At 35.8% G+C, this 23,333-nt stretch overlaps 1 protein-coding gene and 1 non-coding gene across 5 annotated transcripts in view; both read left to right on the forward strand.

Annotated features, from left to right (window-relative positions):
• Positions 1-23,333, forward strand: part of CATSPERE (catsper channel auxiliary subunit epsilon) — a 249,994-nt gene that overhangs the window by 43,732 nt on the left and 182,929 nt on the right. For 3 of the 4 annotated variants that reach the window (XM_077168505.1, XM_077168504.1, XM_077168506.1), the window contains 4 exons: positions 2,738-2,811; positions 16,196-16,265; positions 17,570-17,640; positions 23,191-23,215. In XM_077168505.1, the coding sequence (XP_077024620.1) occupies positions 2,738-2,811; positions 16,196-16,265; positions 17,570-17,640; positions 23,191-23,215 (240 nt within the window). The remainder of the gene's footprint in view (positions 1-2,737; positions 2,812-16,195; positions 16,266-17,569; positions 17,641-23,190; positions 23,216-23,333) is intronic. The other variant, XM_077168507.1, reaches the window with a different exon arrangement.
• On the forward strand, positions 20,381-20,483 carry LOC143642956 (U6 spliceosomal RNA). Its single transcript, XR_013156014.1, has one exon. It is a non-coding gene; the product is annotated as a U6 spliceosomal RNA (small nuclear RNA).

The raw sequence follows: 23,333 nt of genomic DNA on the forward strand, positions 1-23,333 counted from the left end.
TCTATTCACAGCTCTTTACATCAGTTTATCAGTTCCTTCCTTCTGCTCTTCCCTGGATAGGGGACAGTGTTCTTCCAGTCTCCTGAGTCCCCAAAGCAGTTGCTTCAGATAGTTCCTGGCTATTTACTAGCTGTCCTAGAGGACAAACTGAATCCTAGAATTCCTGATTCCACCATCTTGGGAAAAGAAGCTCTTTTTATTTTCTTGATGGCATTCTTTGAAGTACAGTTCTTCATTTTTATGAAGTATAATTTATCTTTCTTTGGTTGCTTGTGGTTTAGGTATAAATATAAGAAACCGTTGTCAAAACTAAGGATGTGAAATGTTTTCTTCTATAGAGTTTTATAGTTTAGCTCTTATATTTAACTCTTAGATCCATTTTGATTTAATTTTTGCTTATAGTGTGATGTAAAGCTGTAACTTAATTCTTTGCAGACAGAAATCTGTTTGGCCCAGCACCATGCACTGAAAAATGTTCTGTCCTCATTGACTCATTTAGTACCCTTGTTCAAAGCGTATTAACCATAAATATATCCTTATGCCAGTACCACACTGCCTTTATTAGTCTAGATTTGTAATAAATTTTGAAATCAGGAAGTGTGAGTGTGCCAATGTTTTTCTTCTTTTTCAAGATTGCTTTAGCTATTCTGGGTCCCTTGAATTGCCACATGAGTTTTAGGATCACTTTGTCAATTACTGCAAAGAAACTAGCTGGGATTTTGATAGGGATTGTGTTGAATCTGTAGCTCAAGTTGGGGAGTGTTTCCACCTTAATAATAGTAAGTCTATCCATACATGAAAATGGGGCCTCTTTCCATTCATTTAGATCTTCTTTAATTTCTTTCAACAACGTAGGAAACCAAGTTTTAATGTTACGCAATGACTGGATTAAACAATGAGCATATATTGTCCCATGGTTTTGAAGTCTAGAAATCCAAAATCAAACTCTTAGCTTTTTTTTGGTCTTTTGACAAAGACAAAAAGAGAGAAGATGCAGATAAATAAAATCAGAAATGAGAACAGGGTTATTACTACTGACCCCATAAAAAATAAAAAAGGTCATAAGAAGATTCTAAAAATAATGGGGGTGGTGCAATGGTGGCTCAATGGCAGAATTCTTGCCTACCGTGCTGGAGACCTGGGCTTGATTCCTGGTGCCTGCCCATGCAAAAAAAAAAAAAAAAAAAAATTTTTTTTTAAATTGCAAGCTTAAAAATAACGGGTACACAAACAAATTAGACAACATAGATTAAATAGACAATTTCATAGAAATACGCTAAGAACCTACACTGACTCAAGAAGAAATAGACTTCAACATGCCAGTTACAAGGAAAGAGATTGAATCAGTCATCAAAAACCTTTGTTTCCTTTCATTCCTTTCTTTTTGTCCCTTTTTAAAGTTTAACCCTTTCACATTTTGGGTTTTCTTCTGTTGTTATTTTACTAGCATCTTATCCTGCAAACTAACTCTATTAACTTCCAAACTGTCTTATTTATTTTAGACATGCTTAAGGCTATAAACTTCCTATTAAGAATTATTTATACTACACAACACAGGTTTTGATATTATCAATCTTTTGTTGTATATTTCTCAATACTTTGTAATTTCCACTGTACTTTCTGTTTTATTCCATGTATCACTCAGAAGTACAGAAGTACAGTTTTTGTTTTTTTCTTTTTGGATTACAAATATCTTAAGATCTTTTCCTGCTTAACTTGATGAAAAATTCAATTTTTTTCAGTAATAACAAATGATATGGTATGTGATAATTCTTTGGGGTTATTTTTACTTCCTCTTTCCTCTGTAAATGTGGTCAGTTTTGGAAAATGTATGTGAGATTGAAAAGAATGTGTATTAGGGATATATACACACAACATCAAACTTGTTATTTATATTTTTCAAGTCTATGGGTACCTTTTTTTTCAGGTTCATCTACAGTTTGAGAAAGTGTTTAAAATCTATGTTTGTGGCTTTTAACACTTTATTTCTTCTGGTAATTCTATCAAATTTTATTTCATTATTTCAAGCTTATATCTTCTTAAAAAAATTTTTTATATATTGTTATTAGTTCTATCATATCAAATCTATGCATTAGTTGGTATTGTAATCTCCATTTTACAAGTGAAAAAATTGAAGCAATATTTATATATGCAATTTTTATGTGACAAATATTAAAAGGTGAAATTGGGTTCCCACTCTAGCCGAAGAAGAGTACTAGTGCAGAGATTAAGACGGATGATGTTAGAAAGTCAGGAAGCAAATCAGTATGCTTCAGGAAGAGAAAGAAAGAATTTGTAAATCAAACAATATGGAAGCAAGTAGCTTTAGAAATAAGGAAAAGGTAACTGATGAAAATTATAATGATAGATATATGGTTAAGTGATATATGCTTAATAGAATCTCAGAATTAGAAGTGACTTTACTTTTAAGTAAAAGAGGACATTTCACCACCTTTCCATCCCCAGAACCTATTACAGGACCAGTCACATCCTAGGTGCTAACAAGATTGTTTTTGAAGTAAAATAAAATAAAATTCTTGTGTTTTTTAGGAGACTAACAAAGTGTCTGAAAGTTTGTTGCTTTTCCTTTGTTATATTACAATTTCAAAAGATTTAACTTTTAATTACTCTTCCTTTAAGTAACAAGTACCCATAAAATTGAAACCTAAAAACTGAACGTTGAGATGAAAAATTTGGAGCAGATTTTTTGTTTGAACTATTTTACCTTCCTTTTTAGATTAAATTAGAGTATGAAGGAACATTATTTTCTAAGTGGGATGTGCCAGTAAGTTGTCATATAAAAAATAAGAGGTAAGATTTTCACTGTGAATGTCAATGTATATGTTTATTTGTATTAAAAAAGCACTTATATCTGTGGAGATTCAAATTCAAAACTGTGATTTAATGTCTATTTCCTCCCTTTAAAGGAATGTGAAAAGAAGACAAAATCACTTTGAATATAGGCTAGAAGTAAAATATTGTTATATTTTACATTTGTAAGATTTAAGTTTTTAGGCTTAAAAAGTAATAGGTGTGGGGGTGTATGGGTAGTTCAGTGGTTAGAATGCCTGCCTTCCATGCGGGAGACCCGGGTTCCATTCCCAGACCATGCACCTCCCCCCACCAAAAAAAAATGTAATAGGCGTGGGTGTGGTATCACCAAGATGGCAAAGTGAAAGGCTCCGGGTTTTGTCCCTCCACAGAAGTGTTTTTTTTTTTTTTTTTTTTTATTAATTAAAAAAAATTAACTAACACAACATTAGAAATCAATCCATTCTACATATGCAATCAGTAATTCTTAATATCATCACATAGGTGTATGGTCATCATTTCTCAGTACATATGCATCGATTTAGAGAAAGAAATAGCACGACAACAGAAAAAGAAATAAAGTGATAACACAGAGAAAACACAAATAAAAATAAAAAGTACAAAAATATATAAGAGAAAGAAGAAAAAAAAAACAAAAAAAAACTATAGATCAGATGCAGCTTCATTCAGCGTTCCAACATAATTACATTACAGTTAGGCAGTATTGTGCTGACCTTTTTTTTTTTTTTTTTTTTTAGACATCATACCATTCTACATATGCAATCAGTAATTCTTTTTTTTTTTTTTTTTTTTTTTAAAGAGAGAGGGAGGAAGGGAAGGAAAGACAGAGAGAAGGAAGGAAGGATGGAAGAAAGGGAAACATCTTTAAACATTTTCTTGTTTTATTGTATTTTGTTTGTTCGTTTGGTTTTTACATGGGCTGGGGCCGGGAATCGAACCGAGGTCCTCCAGCATGGCAGGCAAGCACTTTGCCCGCTGAGCCACCGCGGCCCGCCCTGCAATCAGTAATTCTTAACATCATCACATAGATGCATGATCATCGTTTCTTAGTACATTGGCATCGGTTTAGAAGAACTAGCAGTATAACAGAAAAAAATATAGAATGTTAATATAGAGAAAAAAAATAAAAGTAATAATAATAAGAACAAAACAAACAAAACAAAACAAAACAAGAACCTATTGCTCGGATGCAGCTTCGTTCAGTATTTTAACATGATTACTTTACAATTAGGTGTTATTGTGCTGTCCATTTTTGAGTTTTTGTATCTAGTCCTATTGCACAGTCTGTATTCCATCAGCTCCAATTACCCATTATCTTACCCTGTTTCTAACTCCTGCTGAACTCTGTTACCAATGACATATTCCAAGTTTATTCTCGAGTGTGGATTCACATCATTGGGACCATACAGTATTTGTCTTTTAGTTTTTGGCTAGACTCACTCAGCATAATGTTCTCTAGGTCCATCCATGTTATTACATGCTTCATAAGTTTATCCTGCCTTAAAGCTGCATAATATTCCATCGTATGTATATACCACAGTTTGTTTAGCCACTCCTCTGTTGATGGACATTTTGGCTGTTTCCATCTCTTTGCAATTGTAAATAACGCTGCTATAAACATTGGTGTGCAAATGTCTGTTTGAGTTTTTGCCCTTAATTCCTTTGAGTAGATTCCCAGCAATGGTATTGCTGGGTCGTATGGCAATTCTATATTCAGCATTTTGAGGAACCGCCAGACTGTTTTCCATAGTGGTTGCACCATTTGGCATTCCCACCAACAGTGGATAAGTGTGCCTCTTTCACCGCATCCTCTCCAGCACTTGTCATTTTCTGTTTTGTTGATAATGGCCATTCTGGTGGGTGTGAGATGATATCTCATTGTGGTTTTGATTTGCATTTCTCTAATGGCCAGGGACATTGAGCATCTCTTCATGTGTCTTTTGGCCATTTGTATTTCCTCCTCTGAGAGGTGTCTATTCAAGTCTTTTTCCCATTTTGTAATTGGGTTGGCTATCTTTTTGTTGTTGAGTTGAACAATCTCATTATAAATTCTGGATACTAGACCTTTATCTGATATGTCGTTTCCAAATATTGATTCCCATTGTGTAGGCTGTCTTTCTACTTTCTTGATGAAGTTCTTTGATGCACAAAAGTGTTTAATTTTGAGGAGTTCCCATTTATTTATTTCCTTCTTCAGTGCTCTTGCTTTAGGTGTAAGGTCCATAAAACTGCCTCCAATTGTAAGAGTCATAAGATATCTCCCGACATTTTCCTCTGACTGTTCTATGGTCTTAGACCTAATGTTTAGATCTTTGATCCATTTTGAGTTAACTTTTGTGTAGGGTGTGAGATATGGGTCTTCTTTCATTCTTTTGCATATGGATATCCAGTTCTCTAGGCACCATTTATTGAAGAGACTGGTCTGTCCCAGGTGAGTTGGCTTGACTGCCTTATCAAAGATCAAATGTCCATAGATGAGAGGGTCTATATCTGAGCACTCTATTCGATTCCATTGGTCGATATATCTATCTTTATGCCAATACCATGCTGTTTTGACCACTGTGGCTTCATAATATGCCTTAAAGTCAGGCAGTGCAAGACCTCCAGCTTCATTTTTTTTCCTCAAGATGTTTTTAGCAATTCGGGGCACCCTGCCCTTCCAGATAAATTTGCTTATTGGTTTTTCTATTTCTGAAAAATACGTTGTTGGGATTTTGATTGGTATTGCATTGAATCTGTAAATCAATTTAGGTAGGATTGACATCTTAACTATATTTAGTCTTCCAATCCATGAACACGGTATGCCCTTCCATCTGTTTAGGTCTTCTGTGATTTCTTTTAGCAGTTTTTTGTAGTTTTCTTTATATAGGTTTTTTGTCTCTTTAGTTAAATTTATTCCTAGGTATTTTATTCTTTTAGTTGCAATTGTAAATGGGATTCGTTTCTTGATTTCCCCCTCCGCTTGTTCATTGCTAGTGTATAGAAATGCTACAGATTTTTGAATGTTGATCTTGTAACCTGCTACTTTGCTGTACTCATTTATTAGCTCTAGTAGTTTTGCTGTGGATTTTTCCGGGTTTTCGATGTATAGTATCATATCATCTGCAAACAGTGATAGTTTTACTTCTTCCTTTCCAATTTTGATGCCTTGTATTTCTTTTTCTTGTCTAATTGCTCTGGCTAGAACCTCCAACACAATGTTGAATAATAGTAGTGATAGTGGACATCCTTGTCTTGTTCCTGATCTTAGGGGGAACGTTTTCAATTTTTCCCCATTAAGGATGATATAGCTGTGGGTTTTTCATATATTCCCTCTATCATTTTAAGGAAGTTCCCTTGTATTCCTATCCTTTGAAGTGTTTTCAACAGGAAAGGATGTTGAATCTTGTCAAATGCCTTCTCTGCATCAATTGAGATGATCATGTGATTTTTCTGCTTTGATTTGTTGATATGGTGTATTACATTAATTGATTTTCTTATGTTGAAACATCCTTGCATACCTGGGATGAATCCTACTTGGTCATGATGAATAATTCTTTTAATGTGTTGTTGGATACGATTTGCTAGAATTTTATTGAGGATTTTTGCATCTATATTCATTAGAGAGATCGGCCTGTAGTTTTCTTTTCTTGTAATATCTTTGCCTGGTTTTGGTATGAGGGTAATGTTGGCGTCATAGAATGAATTAGGTAGTTTTCCCTCCACTTCGATTTTTTTGAAGAGTTTGAGGAGAGTTGGTACTAATTCTTTCTGGAATGTTTGATAGAATTCACATGTGAAGCCGTCTGGTCCTGGACTTTTCTTTTTAGGAAGCTTTTGAATGACTGCTTCAATTTCTTTACTTGTGATTGGTTTGTTGAGGTCATCTATGTCTTCTTGAGTCAAAGTTGGTTGTTCATGTCTTTCCAGGAACCCGTCCATTTCCTCTAAATTGTTGTATTTATTAGCGTAAAGTTGTTCATAGTATCCTGTTATTACCTCCCTTATTTCTGTGAGGTCAGTAGTTATGTCTCCTCTTCCATTTCTGATCTTATTTATTTGCATCCTCTCTCTTCTTCTTTTTGTCAATCTTGCTAAGGGCCCATCAATCTTATTGATTTTCTCATAGAACCAACTTCTGGCCTTATTGATTTTCTCTATTGTTTTCATGTTTTCAATTTCATTTATTTGTGCTCTAATCTTTGTTATTTCTTTCCTTTTGCTTGCTTTGGGGTTAGCTTGCTGTTCTTTCTCCAGTTCTTCCAAATGGATAGTTAATTCCTGAATTTTTGCCTTTTCTTCTTTTCTGATATAAGCATTTAGAGAAATAAATTTCCCTCTTAGCACTGCCTTTGCTGCGTCCCATAAGTTTTGATATGTTGCGTTTTCATTTTCATTCGCCTCGAGGTATTTGCTAATTTCTCTAGCAATTTCTTCTTTGACCCAGTCGTTGTTTAGGAGTGTGTTGTTGAGCCTCCACGTATTTGTGAATTTTCTGGCACTCTGCCTATTATTGATTTCCAACATCATTCCTTTATGGTCCGAGAAAGTGTTGTGTAAGATTTCAATCTTTTTAAATTTGTTAAGACTTGCTTTGTGACCCAGCATATGGTCTATCTTTGAGAATGATCCATGAGCACTTGAGCAAAAGGTGTATCCTGCTGTTGTGGGATGTAATGTCCTATAAATGTCTATTAAGTCTAGTTCATTTATAGTAATATTCAGATTCTCTATTTCTTTGTTGATCCGCTGTCTAGATGTTCTGTCCATTGATGAGAGTGGTGAGTTGAAGTCTCCAACTATTATGGTATATGAGTCTATTTCCCTTTTCAGTGTTTGCAGTATATTCCTCACGTATTTTGGGGCATTCTGATTTGGTGTGTAAATATTTATGATTGTTATGTCTTCTTGTTTAATTGTTCCTTTTATTAGTATATAGTGTCCTTCTTTGTCTCTTTTAACTGTTTTACATTTGAAGTCTAATTTGTTGGATATTAGTATAGCCACTCCTGCTCTTTTCTGGTTGTTATTTGCATGAAATATCTTTTCCCAACCTTTCACTTTCAACCTATGTTTATCTTTGGGTCTAAGATGTGTTTCCTGTAGACAGCATATAGAAGGATCCTGTTTTTTTTTATCCATTCTGCCAATCTATGTCTTTTGATTGGGGAATTCAGTCCATTGACATTTAGTGTTATTACTGTTTGGATAATATTTTCCTCTAACATTTTGCCTTTTGTATTATATATATCATATCTGATTTTCCTTCTTTCTACACTCTTTTCCATATCTCTCTCTTCTGTCTTTTTGTATCTGACTCTAGTGCTCCCTTTAGTATTTCTTGCACAGCTGGTCTCTTGGTCACACATTCTTTCAGTGACTTTTTGTCTGAGAATGTTTTAATTTCTCCCTCATTTTTGAAGGATAATTTTGCTGGATATAGAATTCTTGATTGGCAGTTTTTCTCTTTTAATAATTGAAATATATCATCCCACTGTCTTCTCGCCTCCATGGTTTCTGCTGAGAAATCTATGCATATTCTTATTGGGCTTCCCTTGTATGTGATGAATGGCTTTTCTCTTGCTGCTTTTAAGATTCTCTCTTTCTATTTCTTCTTTTTGTTCAGCCCATGTCTTCTTCATGTCCTCCCTCAATTTATCGATTTCATTTTTGAAGAGGTTTTCCATTTCTGTTCGTATATTCAGCATTAGTTATCTCAGCTCTTGTGTCTCATTTGAGCTATTGGTTTGTTCCTTTGACTGAGCCATATTCTCAATCTTTTGAGCGTGGACAGTTATCTTCTGCTGCTGGCGTCTGGGCATTTATTCAGATTTCTCTTGGTGTTGGACCCAGCAAGGTTGTAATATTTTTCTGTGAAATCTCTGGGATCTGTTTTTCTTATCTTGCCCAGTATGTGGCGCACGTGGCACACGTTTGTCTCAAGTGTTTGGAATGGGTCTCCCCCAGTCACCGATCTCCGTGGCCTGGGGATTTTGGATCCAATTCTCTCCGTTGGTTCAGGGGCCGCGCGTGGTGGGGGCATCAGCTGCCGCGGCTTGAGGGGACCCTGTGGCTGGTTGCGGGCCGCAGCGGGCCTGGGGGATTCCCCACCGGACCAGGAAGCCTCCCGTGGTGGGGGGCTACCGCTGCTTAGATAGCCCTCCTATCCGAGACTCGTATCCGCGGACTCGAAGCAGAGACTCGAAGCCGCCCGCAAAAGAGGGGTGCCGCCTGCCTCGGCTTGGGAAACTTGCTTCTTCAATACTCTCAGCCGGCCCGGAAAGGAGGGAGGGAGTAGCTCGGACCACCGCAGCTGCCGCTGATTGGGAAATCACGCGCCGCTCGGGGGTCTCACCGCAGCCGAGTCTCGCAGTCAGTCTAGCCAGCCCAGACTTTGGATAGCCCTCTGATCTGAGATTCGTAGCCGCGGACTCAAAGCTGAGACTCGAAGCCGCCCGCAGAAGAAGGGCACCGCCTGCCTCGGCTTGGGAAACTTGCTTCTCCGATACTCTCAGCCAGCCCGGGAAGGAGGGAGGGATTAGCTCGGACCGCCGAAGCTGCGGCTGCTTGGCAAATCACGCGCTGCTCGGGGGTCTCGCCGCAGCCAAGAGTCGCAGTCAGACTTGCCAGCCCAGACTTTGTATAGCCCTCTGATCCGAGACTCGTAGCTGTGGACTCGAAGCCGAGACTCGAAGCCGCCCGCAAAAGTGTGGCGCCGGCCGCCTTGGCTGGGAAGCTTGTCTCTCCGAGTCTCTCAGCCAGCCCGGGAAGGAGGGAGGGATTAGCTCGGACCGCCGCAGCTGCGGCTGCTCGGGGGTCTCGCCGCAGCCAAGTCTCGCAATCAGACTTGCCAGCCCAGACTTTGGATAGCCCTCTGATGCGAGACTCGTAGTTGCGGACTCGAAGCCGAGACTCGAAGCCGCCCGCAAAAGCGTGGCGCCGGCCGCCTTGGCTGGGAAGCTTGTCTCTCCATGTCCCTCAGCCAGCCCGGGAAGGAGGGAGGGATTAGCTCGGACCGCCGCAGCTGCGGCTGCTCGGGAAATCGCCCGCCGCTCGGGGATCTCACTCACCGCAGCCGAGTTTCGCAGTCAGACTAACCAGCCCAGACTGGGTTACGCTGTGTGCCCATTCCCTGCTGTAGCCCCGGGAGCTATTCTGTACTGTTCCCTCCACAGAAGTTTTAAACAGTGAAAACAGGCATAACCATCTTTCCCAGTGCCTTGGAAAATAATTAAAAGATTGCAGTAAGATGAGAAGCACTGACTCAAGTAAAAGACAACTTAAAAATGGTAGGAAGGGCAGGCCATGGTGGCTCAGCAGGCAGACTTCTCGCCTGCCATGCCGGAGACCCGGGTTCGATTCCCGGTGCCTGCCCATGCAAAAAAAAAAAATTAATTAATTAAAAAATGGTAGGTAAACCTTGTGCTGTTGCTGGCCCTCCCCCTTCCCCTCCCTGACTTAGTGCAGAGCCAGCCTCCGCTCTGGTGGGAGGTCCTTGGCCTTGGTCCTAGAGGGAGCAAAGTAACCCGTATCACATACATGTATATCTGTACCAGCTTGTATCAGGTATGTGTATATCTGTATCAGCCTGTCTGGTGGCAGCATGAAAAGACTTGTTGCAGGCAATCCCAGAATTTGCCCAGCACATTGAAGCCTGTAGGTCAGCTAATGCACTGTAAGAAAACAATCACATCACAGCTGCATAGAGCAATACAGCATCTGGAACCAGGATAAACAACTTTCTAAGGGGAAAAAAGGATATTTGGATCCATGTAAGTACTTATACTTAAAAGACTGAGAGAACCGTATGTTTTTTTCCTCAGGCTGTTCTTTACACCCATCGTTAAGATGGATAAGCTTTCCAGGAAAGCACTTGCAAGCACTAATCTTTTTTTGTTGTTAGTTCCTAGCATTCAAAGAAATCTCACTCATAATACCAGCTGGATTCAGGTTTAAGAAACAGACAGTTCAGTGACTAAATTCCAGAGATAACACATTAAAATAGTAAAATATCGGGCGGGCCACGGTGGCTCAGCAGTCAGGAATGCTTGCCTGCGATGCCAGAGGACCCGGGTTCGATTCCCAGTGCCTGCCCATGTAAAAAAAAAAAAAAAAAAAAAAAAGAAGGTAGTAAAATATCTAGTGATTACAAGCCTTCAAAGAAACAGGAAAAAATGGCCTATGCAAAGAAGCAAGAAAAGATACTAGAAACTATCAATGAGAAAGTCCAGACTTTGTACATACCAAACACTTTTAAAAATTGTCTTAAATATGATAAAAATGCCAAAGGACAAAATGAACAGAAACTAAAGGAAAATGATAGATGAAAAAATAGAGTTTAAAAAAAAGATATAAATCATAGAAAGGAAACAAACACATTATTGGAGCTGAACTTCATGGCAACTTAAATAAAAAACTCCCTCAAGGGGTTCAGCAGCAAATTGGAGCTGGCAGAAGAACGAATAAGTGAACTTGAAGATAAGAAAATTGAAGTAATTCAGTCTGAGGAGAAGAAAGGAAAAGGAATGAAGAAAAGTGAACATAGACTAAGAGACCTGTGAAACACCACTGAGCACACCAATAGACACATTGTGGGAATCCCAGAAGGAGAGGAGAGAGAGAGGAAGGAACAGAACAGATATTTGAAGAAATAATCATTGAAAAATTCCTGAATAAAAAAAAATGACCCAAATATACACATACAAGAAGATCAATGAAATCTAAACAGGATAAATTCAAGGACATTCATATGGAGACACATTATAATCAAATGGTTGAATGTCAAAAACAAAGAGGGAATCCTGAAAGCTGCAAGAGATAAACAATGCATCATGTCCAAAGGAGCCCCAATAAGACTAAGTGATGATTTCTCATCAGAAGCAATGGAGGCAAGAAGGCAATGGGGTGAATGGAAAAAAATTGCCTATCAAGAATCAAATATCTGGCAAAACTGTCTTTCAAAAATGATGGAGGGATTAGGAAATTCCCAGATAAACAAAAGCTGCCAGAGATTGTCACTACTTGACCACCCCTATAAGATAGGCTAGAGGTAATTTTCAGGTTGAAAGGAAAGGACCCTAGACAATAGATTAAAGGCACATGAATAAATAAAGATTTCCAGTAAAGATAAAAATATAGGTAAATATAAATGCCAAATTATTGTGGTTTTGGTTTGTAATTTCAGTTTTTACTTCTTACAGTATCTAAAATTTAAATGCATAAAAAATAAAGGTAAATCAAGGTGAAATTTGTGACAATAACAATGTAAAGGTGGGGAGAAGGAGAAAGATAGGAGCACAGTTTGTGTAAACTATTGAAGTTAGGTCAGTATCAAATCAAAATAAGATTGTTATAAATTTGGGATGTTAAGCACAAATCAAAAATCTGAAAAATATACTCTCTAGTCAAAAGGCAGAGATTGGCAGAACGTATAAAAAAGCATGACTCAAGTATATGCTGTTTCAATAAATTCACCTAAATTTAAATATACAAGAAAGTTGAAAGTGAAATAATGGAAAAAATTATTCCATGCGAAGTAATCAAAAGAGTGGGAGAGGCTAAACTAATATTATAAGATAGACTTTCAGTCAAAAACTGTTATAAGGGACAGAAAAGGACACTATATATTGATAAAAGGATTAATTCATCAAGAATATATAGTGACTATAAACATAAATGCATCTAAAAACAGATTCCCAGGATATATGATGCTAACATTGACAGATTGCAAGGGAGAAATAGACATTTCTATATTAATAGTGGGAGACTTCAATAAACTACTTTCAAAAACAGACACAATATCTAGACAGAAGATCAATAAGGAAATAGAGGACTTAAACAATATAATAAAGTGAACTAGACCTAACAGGCATAACACTTCATCAATAGACAGAACACTTTATCCAACAACACCAGAATATACATTGTTCTCAACTACATATGGATCAATCTCTACGATTGACCATATGTTAACCACAAAACAAGTCTCAATAAGTGTGAAAAGGTTGAAATAAAAAATATCTGCTCAAACCAAAGTGGAATAGAGCTAAAAGCCAATAACAGGGAGCGAGAGCTGCAAAATTCACAATTATATGAGATTAAACAGTACAATTTAAACAACCAGTGGGTCAAAGAAAAAGTAAAAAGGGGAATTAGGAAATATCTTGAAATGAATGAAAATGAAAATACAACATACCAAAACTTATAGGATGCAGCAAAGGCAGTGCTTAGATGGAAATTTATTGCTATGAAAAGCAGAGATTGGCAGAATGGATAAAAAAGCATGACCCAACTATATGCTGTTTCATATATTTCATATGTTCAAATTAGTAACCTAACCTCAAATCAGTAACCTAACGTCATACCCAGAGAAACTAGAAAAAGGAGAACAAAATAAACCCACAGTGAGGAGAAGGAAGGAAATAATAAAGATTAGAGTGGGGAAAAATGAAATAAGGAATAGAAAATATTGGCAGAATCAGTCAGCTAAATATATCACAAGAAAAGAAATTACAAACCAATATCCCTTATGAATATTGAAGCAAAAATTCTCAACAAAATACTCACAAATTGAATCCAACAGCACATTAAAAGAATTATACACTATTGACCAAGTGGGATTTATCCCAGAAACTGAAGGGTGGTTCAAATTAAGAAAATCAATGTAATACTGTATATTAATAGAAGGAAAGAAAAGAACCACATGATCTCAATTGATGCAGAAAAGGCATTTGACACAATCTATCAGCCATTATTGCTAAAACACTCAGAAAACTAGGAATAGATGGGAATTCTCTCAACATTATAAAGGACACATGAGAAACCTGCAGCTAACATCATGCACTAAAGTGAAAGACTGAAAGCATTTTCTCTAAGATCAGGAACAAAACAAGGATGTCCACTTTCACCACTGATATTAATCATTGTACTGGAAGTTCTCGAAAGGGACTAGAGCTAATAAGTTAATTAATTCAGCATAATGGCAGGTTACAAGGTTAACATGCAAAAATCAATGGTATTTCTATACACCAGCAAAGAAAAATCCAAAGTGGAAATGAAGGAGACAGTTCCATTTATATTAGCAACTAAGAGAATAAAATATCTAGAAATAATTTTAAACTGGGAAGTAAAGGACTTGTACAGAGAAAACTACAAATCAGTACTGAAGGATTTAAAGAAGACAAATAAACAAATATTTTATTTCATGCTCATGGATTGAAACACTTAATATCTTTAAGATGTCAATACTACCCAAAGGAATTTACAGATTCAGTGCTATCCCAATGAAAATTCCTACAGCCCTTCAGGCAGAAATAGAAAAGCTAATCATTGAATTCATATGGTAGGGGAAGGGGCCCCAAATAGCCAAAATCATCTTGAAAAAGAAGAATAAATTTGGAGGACTCCCATTTCCTGATTTCAAAACTTATTACAAAGCTACAGTAATCAAAACAGTGTAGTACTGGCACAGGAACAGGCATATGGACCAATGAAATAGAATTAAGAGTTCATAAATAAATCCACATAACTATGGCCAATAGTTTTTGACAAGGGTACCAAGTCTACTCTTTCTCCTACTAATGGGGAAAGAATAGTCTCTTCACCAAATTGTTCTCAGGAAACTGGGTATATACCTTCCAAAGAATGAAACTGGGCCCCTACCTCACACCATGAGCAAAAATTAACTTAATATCAATCAAAATCCTAAATATAAGAGTTAAAACCATACAATTCTTAGAAAAAAAACATAGGAAAATATCTTTAGGACCTTGTGTTAGGTAATGAATTCTTAAATATGACACCAACAGCACAAACAACAAAGAGAAAAACTAGGTAAATTGGATTTCATCAAAATTAAAAACTTTTGTACATCAAAAGACATTATCAAGAGAGTGAAAAGTTAACCTACAGAACGGGAAAATATTGGGGAATCATGTATCAGATAAGGTATTATTATCCAAAATACATAAAGAACTCCAGGAACTCAACAAGAAAAAGGCACGATCCAATTAAAAAGTGGACAAAGAACTTCCATAAACCTTTCTCCACAGAAAATATGCAGATGTCCAATAAGCACATGAAAACATGTCCAATATCATTAGTTACTAGGGAAATGCAAATCAAATCCACAATGAGATACCTCACTAGGATGGATATTGTGAAAGAAAATACAAAACTAAAATAATGTGTGCTAAGAGGACGTGGAGAGAGATGATCCCTCCTACATTGCTGGTGGGAATTTAAAATGTTGCAGCCACTATGGAAAACAATTTAGGAGTTCTTCAAAAAGTTAAGCACAGAATTGCCATATAACCCGACAATCCCATTTCCAGGTAAATGCCGAAAAGAACTGAAAGCAGCATAGGAGCATTAGTTACAATAACAAAAAAAGTAGACTAAACCCAAATGTTCATCAGCAGATGGATAAACAAAATGTGGTATGTACATACAATGGAATATTACTCAACCTAAAAAGGAATGAAATTCTGATACATGCCACCACATAGATGAACCTTACAGATTTCATGTTAAGTGAAATAAGACAGGCACAAAAGGACAGATTGCTGTATGATTCTACTTATATGAAACAACTAGAATATGCAAATTCATAGAGATAGAAAGTAGAGTCCAGATAACCAGGCATAAGGGCATGGGGGGAATGTAAAGTTAATACATGATGGAAGCAAGATCTCTGATGGGATGATGGAAAAGTTTGAGTAAAGGATGATAGTGATGGTAGCACACATTGTGACTGCGAGTAATGCCACTGAATGGTATGTTTGGGGGGGTGTTGAGATGAGAAATTTTATATTGAATATATTTTGCCACCGTTTTTTAGAGAGAGAGAGAATAAAGAGACAATGACAATTAAATGTAATACATGATCCTGGAATTAGATCTAATAATGGAGGAGAAATTTCTCAAATTTCCAAAAGGACATTATTGGGAGAATGTTAAATTTCTTGAACTCGATACTTAAATGTAATGTGGTTACATTAGTGGATATCCTTGTTCTTAGGAAATACACATGGAAGTATTAAATGGTGAAAGAGCATGATGTATGTAAACTCTTCTCAAAGATTTATAAGATGATAGACAAGATAGATAGATAGATAGATAGATAGATAGATAGATAGATAGATAGATAGATAGATAGATAGATAGACGGACAGACAGATAAATAGAATATGATATATGTAGTGAAATGTTTACAGTTGGTAAATCTGGGTACCTGGGTAGTAGGTATGTTAGAATTCTTGGTATTATTTTTGTATCATGTTTGTGACTTTTCTGCTAAAAAGCTTTTTTTAAAGCAGCAGTAAAATTTTCATTAATCTCCTATTCATTTGTAGTTATTTCTCCTTTCCCTCTCTTTAAACACTAGTTCTCCCAAGACAGAATTGCGATGTTCTTTTGCTGGCGTGTATGTCATAAAACCACTTGTTACAGGCCCAGTAAGTTGTTTTTAATTATAACTTACTAAATCTTGAATAATTTTCCTTGTAAAATTTTATTTGTCTTTCTTTTGAGATTTTCAACCTAATTTAGCTGCTTTAAATAGTATCAGTTATATTATAAAATAGAGCAATTTTAGAGTATTGTAAATATGTTGACTTTTAGATATATCTTTATATATATATTTTACTTTAGCCTTTTTATTAATAAGTATGTTAAAGTTTATAATCATGACATTAGTGATAATAGTACTCTCAGATAAACAGCTCTCACTTTTGCCATGCACTCCTATGGCCAGACTCAGGATTAACAGCAATTTTGCAGACTTGTTTTTACTCCTCTGCTTTTTCTTCAATTCAAGAAAGCACATATGAATGCAAATGAATGAGAGTGATGTTGAATCCTCTCTAGCTTACAAAAAAGTAAAACATTTGAAAACACTGGACTTAAAGAATTAATAACAAAGTACTATTAACATATCTCATAACTGATGTTCCAACCCAAGTATGCCTGAAACTATTGTTCTATAAACTCATTGTGATGAATCCTGCCTTTATTTGGGAGGCTTTTAGCCTTCTTTTAAATTAGTAGTCTTTATTTTCAGGGGACAAGTAGGCAGAGTGATGTGGGATAGGTAAGATGAATATTAATTCACTTTCAATCAAAACAGCATGAAAAATATTTGAATTTTTCTTTTTGAGTTTACAGGTGTTTACCAGTTTCAACAACACAGTTCCCAAGGACACTTTTTCTTTTTGTTGTGTACTTAAATCCCATACAGATGTGTAATGTCAAGTAAAAACTACATACACATCCTGCATACATGTATAGGAAAATCTTTGTCATTTATATATGGTGATATCAGATCCTATACCAATTAAGGAGGTACACTTGACTTTTGAATGATACTCAAAAGCCCCCCAGCTGTAACAAACAAAAATATCGCCAGACATTGTCCCATGTCCCCTGGGGAGCAAAATCACCCCTGGTTGAGAACCATTGAATGAGAAAATTAATTGAATTGTGTTTCATTGAGGAAGATGCATATGCTAGAAACAGTATGGCTGGAAACCATCTAAACATTTTCTAATTCTGTCACTATTGGTACTAAATTCTTCATTACAAGTATGGCTAAATAATTGAACTAGTATTATATGTATATTTATTAATTGTGTTCTGAAATTTATTCTTTACTCTTTCTGTAATCTTAGATAAGTAACATAGTTCCTCTGTGATTTTTACGCCTCATCAAAATATTAAAATAAATATAATAGATAATCATTTCCTTTATCTTTTCTTTTAGGAAGAAGAAGAAGAACGCTATTTGTCTGTGGACAATTCCCACACTTGCTTTCTGTGGTATTATACAATTGAGTAAGTAATATAGTATTGAATACAAAGGTAATTCATGCTTTTAAAAAATATTTAGCTTCACCTTTTAATTAACCATAAATTAAATGTATTATGGTTTCCATACAAGCTTTCATTCACTAACCAAGATAGCCTCAAATATACAGCCAAATTAATATTGAAGAACAAACAGTAGAAATAATAGAAACCAAGATTTGGACATGTACCTTGCCTACATATGAAATTCATACTTTATATACATTATATCTCTCTCAATTATCATAACTGGGATTATTATTATCTCTGATTTATAGATGATGAAACATAAATTTGGATAGGTTAAATAATTTGGCCAAAAGCACACAGCTCCTGAAAGATAGCATTAGGATTACTGGTCTTTTTGACTACAAAGTTCTCATTCTATTGTATTTTTTTCCCCCAAACATTCTCTTTGTCTTAGATCACTCTTCAAACCCATTTTAATATGAGACTGATTGACTATAAGTAAGAAGGGAAATCTGGTATAAGTAAAAAATAATTAGCTGCATTACAAAGTCATTCAACAAGAGGTGTCAGTGAGTCAGAAATTTTTAAGTATCATAGTCAAGGCATGGTCCAAGCAATTGTGTAAGATAAAACTACTATATTATGTGGTCCCTGTCCTCAGCATCCCTTCTTTTGGAGGATGCTTTACTCCCCTATTCTATGATAATATTTTAAATTTCACGTAGTTTATTTAGTACAGACTCTGTAACCCCACATTGCTTTGGCTGCAGTTATTGAGAAATTGGCACATGACCTGGTTGGAACCAAGCAGAATGCTCATGCTTTCACTAAAGCATGGTTATCGCTATTAGCTTCAATGTCCTGGTTCACATGATCCTTTAAAGTCAGATGGTTCTGCAAGTTTATGTACAGTATTGAGGCTGAAGATCCTGAGCCGGACTAAAAAGTCCTGGAAACCAGGGTTCAGCAGCTCCCACCCAAGTGCACACATTCAACCATTCCTCTCTGAATTTTCACCATCGCCTCCCACAACTCTTGTGCTTCTTCAGAAGTATTTTAGCTATTTTGAGGCCTTTTTATCTTCCTTATACATTTTTTAATTGGCTTGTCAAACTCCATAAAAACCCCAGTTGAACTTTTGATTACAGTTGCCACTATAGCTGCAGTCAATACGTGTTGGAAATGTCTCTCAATTAAAAATTTTCATTATTTCTCCAATCTGGTTTTCTAATACCTGCTAAAATTGTTTGATCAAACAGTTATTAGAGTTGCATTTTTAAATTTACAAGCATATGTCTCTTTAATTATTATTTTATTATTGATTTGTAACCTAGTTAAATTGTGATCAGAGGTGTTGGCATCAGATTTTTGGCTTAGTATAGAGTTGATTTTTATGAATTTCCCACATGTACTTAAGGAAAATATGTATTTTCTTATCATTGGGTACAGTATTCTATCTATGTACAGTTGAGGAGATTAGTTAATATTCTGTGTATTTATTTGATTCATTATCTGCATGATCTATCAATTTTATGATAGATGTGAGAGATTTGTGCTAACATCTCTTGCTATGATGGTAGATATGTCACTTTCCCTTGTAAATTCCTAAATTGTTGCATTTTATTTTCAGGTTATCTTTTAGGAGAATATAATTTTAGTATAACCAAAGCTTTCTGATGAACTGAAACTTTGCTCTTTTAATAGTGACCCTATTTATTGCTTACAATGTTTTTTGTCTTATATTAATATATTTATATCTTTATCATCTTTTAATTTTTCATTTTTCTGTAAACTTATGTTTTAGGCCTATATTATAAATGGCAGAAATCAGAATTTTCTATTTTTAGCTATTAGATTATTATCTGTCTTTTTACTGGTTATTTTAGTACATTTACTGTGGTTGCTCATATACTTGGATTTTTATCAATGGTAGAAATAAATATGCTTTCTGTTTGCCTGTGTAAAACCTAAAACAATGTTAGAATGTTTTAATTCGGATCATGCCATGTTAATATTTTAGTTCTAGTCAGTTCTCCTTTCTTTCTTTTCTTCTTTCTTCTTTTCCTGATTTAATTTTATTTATATATTTTTAGAAATTACATACTCTACATCTATTTAACACTATACTCTAATAATTTTAACTTGTATTTTTAAAGTCTAAATTTAATCAATATGTTCATCCTTCTCTCAGTCTTTAGAAAACTTCAATTTAGAATACTCTCAGCCCCAGAGGCAACCACTGCAATGATTTCTATCACTATAGCCTAGTTTTGCCCATTCTTGAGTTTCAATAAATGGAATCGTATAATATGTACACTCACTTTCACTACAGCTATTAAATATTGTACTAGAAATTCTAGCCAGAGCAATTAGAAAAGAAAAAGAAATAAAAGGCATCCAAATTGGAAAGGAAGAAGTAAATCTTTCCCTATTGCATATGACATGATACTGTAAATACATAAAATCCCAAACAATTTACAACAAACAAAGCTACTAAATGAATTCAGCAAAGTTGCAGGGTACAAGAGTAACGTGCAAAAATAAGTTGTATTTTTATGCCGTAGGAATGAATAATACAAAATGGAAATTAAGAAAGCAATTTTATTTACAATAACATCTAAAAGAATGAAGTATCTAGGAATAAATTTGACCAAGGTTGTATAAAAGACTTGCACATTGAAAACTACATATTCACACACTCATACACAAAAACTACAAAATATTGGTGAAAGACATTTCTAAAAAACCTAAATAATATCTGCTTTGGCAGCACATATACTAAAATTAGAATGATACAGAGAAGATTCGCATGGCCCCTGTGCAAGGATGACATGTGAATTCATGAAGAACTCCATATTTTTGTGTGTGCATGATTGTTCTGCAAACCTGTAATGTCTCTAATAAAGCAAAATAAAAACTAAATAAATGGCAAGACCCCCTGTGTTCATGGATTAGAAAATATAGTCATGTCAACACTCTGTAAAGCAATTTACAGGTTCAATGCAATTAATCAAAATTCAAAAAGTCTTTTTTATAGGAATGGAAAAGCCAATCATCAAAACCTGGTATATAACTGAAATATAATTTTTTTCCCCTTCTGCAATCTCTCTCAAGACCTGTCACAGTGTTTTTTATTTGCAATTTAATGTTGTGTTCCCTTGGATATGGGGATACTCACGGGACAAATGTATCATAGACATCTCATGATTTGGCAGATGTATGGCCTACAAGCTTCTGGGTTTCCCCTCTCACCAGCTGCTGGACTAACACAGCATACCCCAGCCAGGAGCACGGTCTGAAGAAGTCAAGACAGTTATCTTCCCATTTCAATGAACTACCTCAAGCACCCCCCAAGGGTAATGCATCCTCCACATTGGGAGATATTAGGTACTTGGATTGATATTACATACTCTACATCTATTTAACACTATATGCTGATAATTGGGGTTGGGCAAGGAGCTTTCCTTTGCAAGATGTGACCCCTGTCATCCATACCCAGTCCTGTCAGGTAGGGGTGGGGCAGCTGCTTCCATGCCTCATTCTCAGAACGACAGGTCACACATGCCTTACCCTGATCCTTCCCAGACCTGAGTCCAGGCAGAAGGCAGAGGCAATATGCGAGGTGGGGATAAGGACAGATATGCCAGGCAGGGCCTAAGGTGCCAGGGGGTGGGGGAGTGGGTGGCTAAAAACCTGTTCCAGGAAGGAAGAGAGGCAGCAGGAGGAAGGAATACATGCGAGCCGAGGTTCTAAGCCCCCAGTTTATTCTTTATTGTCCCATCAGACTTCAACGCAGGTTCAAACGCAGGTTCAAACATAAAATTATTAAGAATTTCAAGATAACTACGGAGCATTATACCTCAAGAACAGAATCCTTCTGAGAGTGAAGCCCTGTGTCACTATACAGGTTGCATGCCCATGAAGCCAGCCCTGATTGTAGCTGCCCCATTTGTACTCCCAGAGTTCCCAAATTGACAGTAGGGTACAAGACCTCTCTTCCCTGGGATCTCTAAAGTGTTGGCTTTGTTTGCCCCAACCATAGTTCTGACTCTAAGGATGGAACGTTATGGGACATGTAGCATGTTAGCATCTAAACTCTGTTGCTTTCTTTTTTCTATATCTCCAGGGTTCTTTCAGAATAGAGAATGGGAAGAGAGAAAAATCCAGAGAGTCATACTAAAGTTGCCATCTTTCCCAAATTCCATGTGACATTTCTCTACTGCAGCACTTTATCCTAGTACTCTACTATCATATCTATCTACTGCTTTCACAAAGTTATAGAAGTTGCCAAGTTTAATGGATTATTATTATTAGCCCTCTTATTGGACTTCTCTACTGTATTTGATATTGGGGATCACTCATTTCTTCTTGAAATCCATTCCTTGACTTGCTCAAAAGCACTCTCTTACATATCTGTAATGATTTTTTTTCTGTCTTTTTCTCTGTCTTTTCCTTAAATGTCAGTAATGCAGAGTTCTCGCCCTGGCCTTCTCACTCTGCACTTCATCCAGCCTGTGCACCAACTCAAGAAAGCCAAGCAAACTGATAAAGATGGAGCAGAATACTGATAACTTTGTTTTTCCAGGGGAATCAAGTTTGTCACTTTTAACATCAACTGATACTGACTCCCTCTGTACAATGTTTCTATATCAATACCAAAGCCTTTCTTTTGTTATCCATACATTTCTCCTTTTGCTTTCAAGTTTTCTTTGTGCTGATAACTCATTCAGTGACCCTCTTTTCTCCTTCTGAGGGCCTCTAACAAGCAGCATAACGCAATGCAGAACATACCAGCCCTGGAGCCAGGGATTTTCTTGATCAACCTTGGACTTTATGAACACTGGGCCAAGTTTTCCTGTCAACATTTATAGTACCTATTTACAGTAGTAGCTTTCTAACATATCAGATTGCCAATATAATATAATATGCAATATTCATTCTGTGACCTCAGAAACTCACTGCATACTTATTTATGGATTTCCAAAATATTTCCAATTTTGTGCACAATGATATACTAAGCACCGTGCAGCAATCAGCAAATGGAAAAACAGCCCTATAGCCTTGACTTTTAGAGATTAAATAATAAAAAATTCATAAAGCTTTAAAGTAAAAGAAAACAAACAAACAACATAAAATGAAACATACAATTCAATGTTGTTCTTTTAAAAAATTCACCTTGAAAGAATGGCGAATGAAGAATTTGCGGTGATAGCTGGTGAACTTGTATCTGATGTAAATTAAAATATGTAAACACTATGGCTTTTACATGTGATATTATAATATGAAACTTTTGAAGATTAATCATACAACTTTGGCTATGTGAACTTGCATTATTTTAAGGTAGCATGCAACTCAAGCCCTTCAGGCTTTTATGATGATATATGAAAATTAATATATTTAGGTATAGACCTGTATAATTTTTTTTACATTTATCCTTAAATTGTTTATGTAACTGTAATGGAATATAAAAATAATATTCAAAAGTTTAGAAACATGTATATTAAAAGATTATTGAAACTAGTGTTTAACATGTTGTTTGCTAAAATATGTTTCCCTTTCTCCCAACAGAAATCTTTTTCACAATCTAACCCAGGTAAAAATATTTTTAAATTTTATATATTATACACAAACCCTATTATATTATTACTTTCTTATCTTCCATATTAACCAAATGAGGAATTTCTCAAACTAATTTTGCAACAAAATTTGCT

Source organism: Tamandua tetradactyla, chromosome 7 (genome assembly GCF_023851605.1).
Source record: "Tamandua tetradactyla isolate mTamTet1 chromosome 7, mTamTet1.pri, whole genome shotgun sequence".
In the NCBI taxonomy this organism is placed as follows: Eukaryota; Metazoa; Chordata; class Mammalia; order Pilosa; family Myrmecophagidae; genus Tamandua; species Tamandua tetradactyla.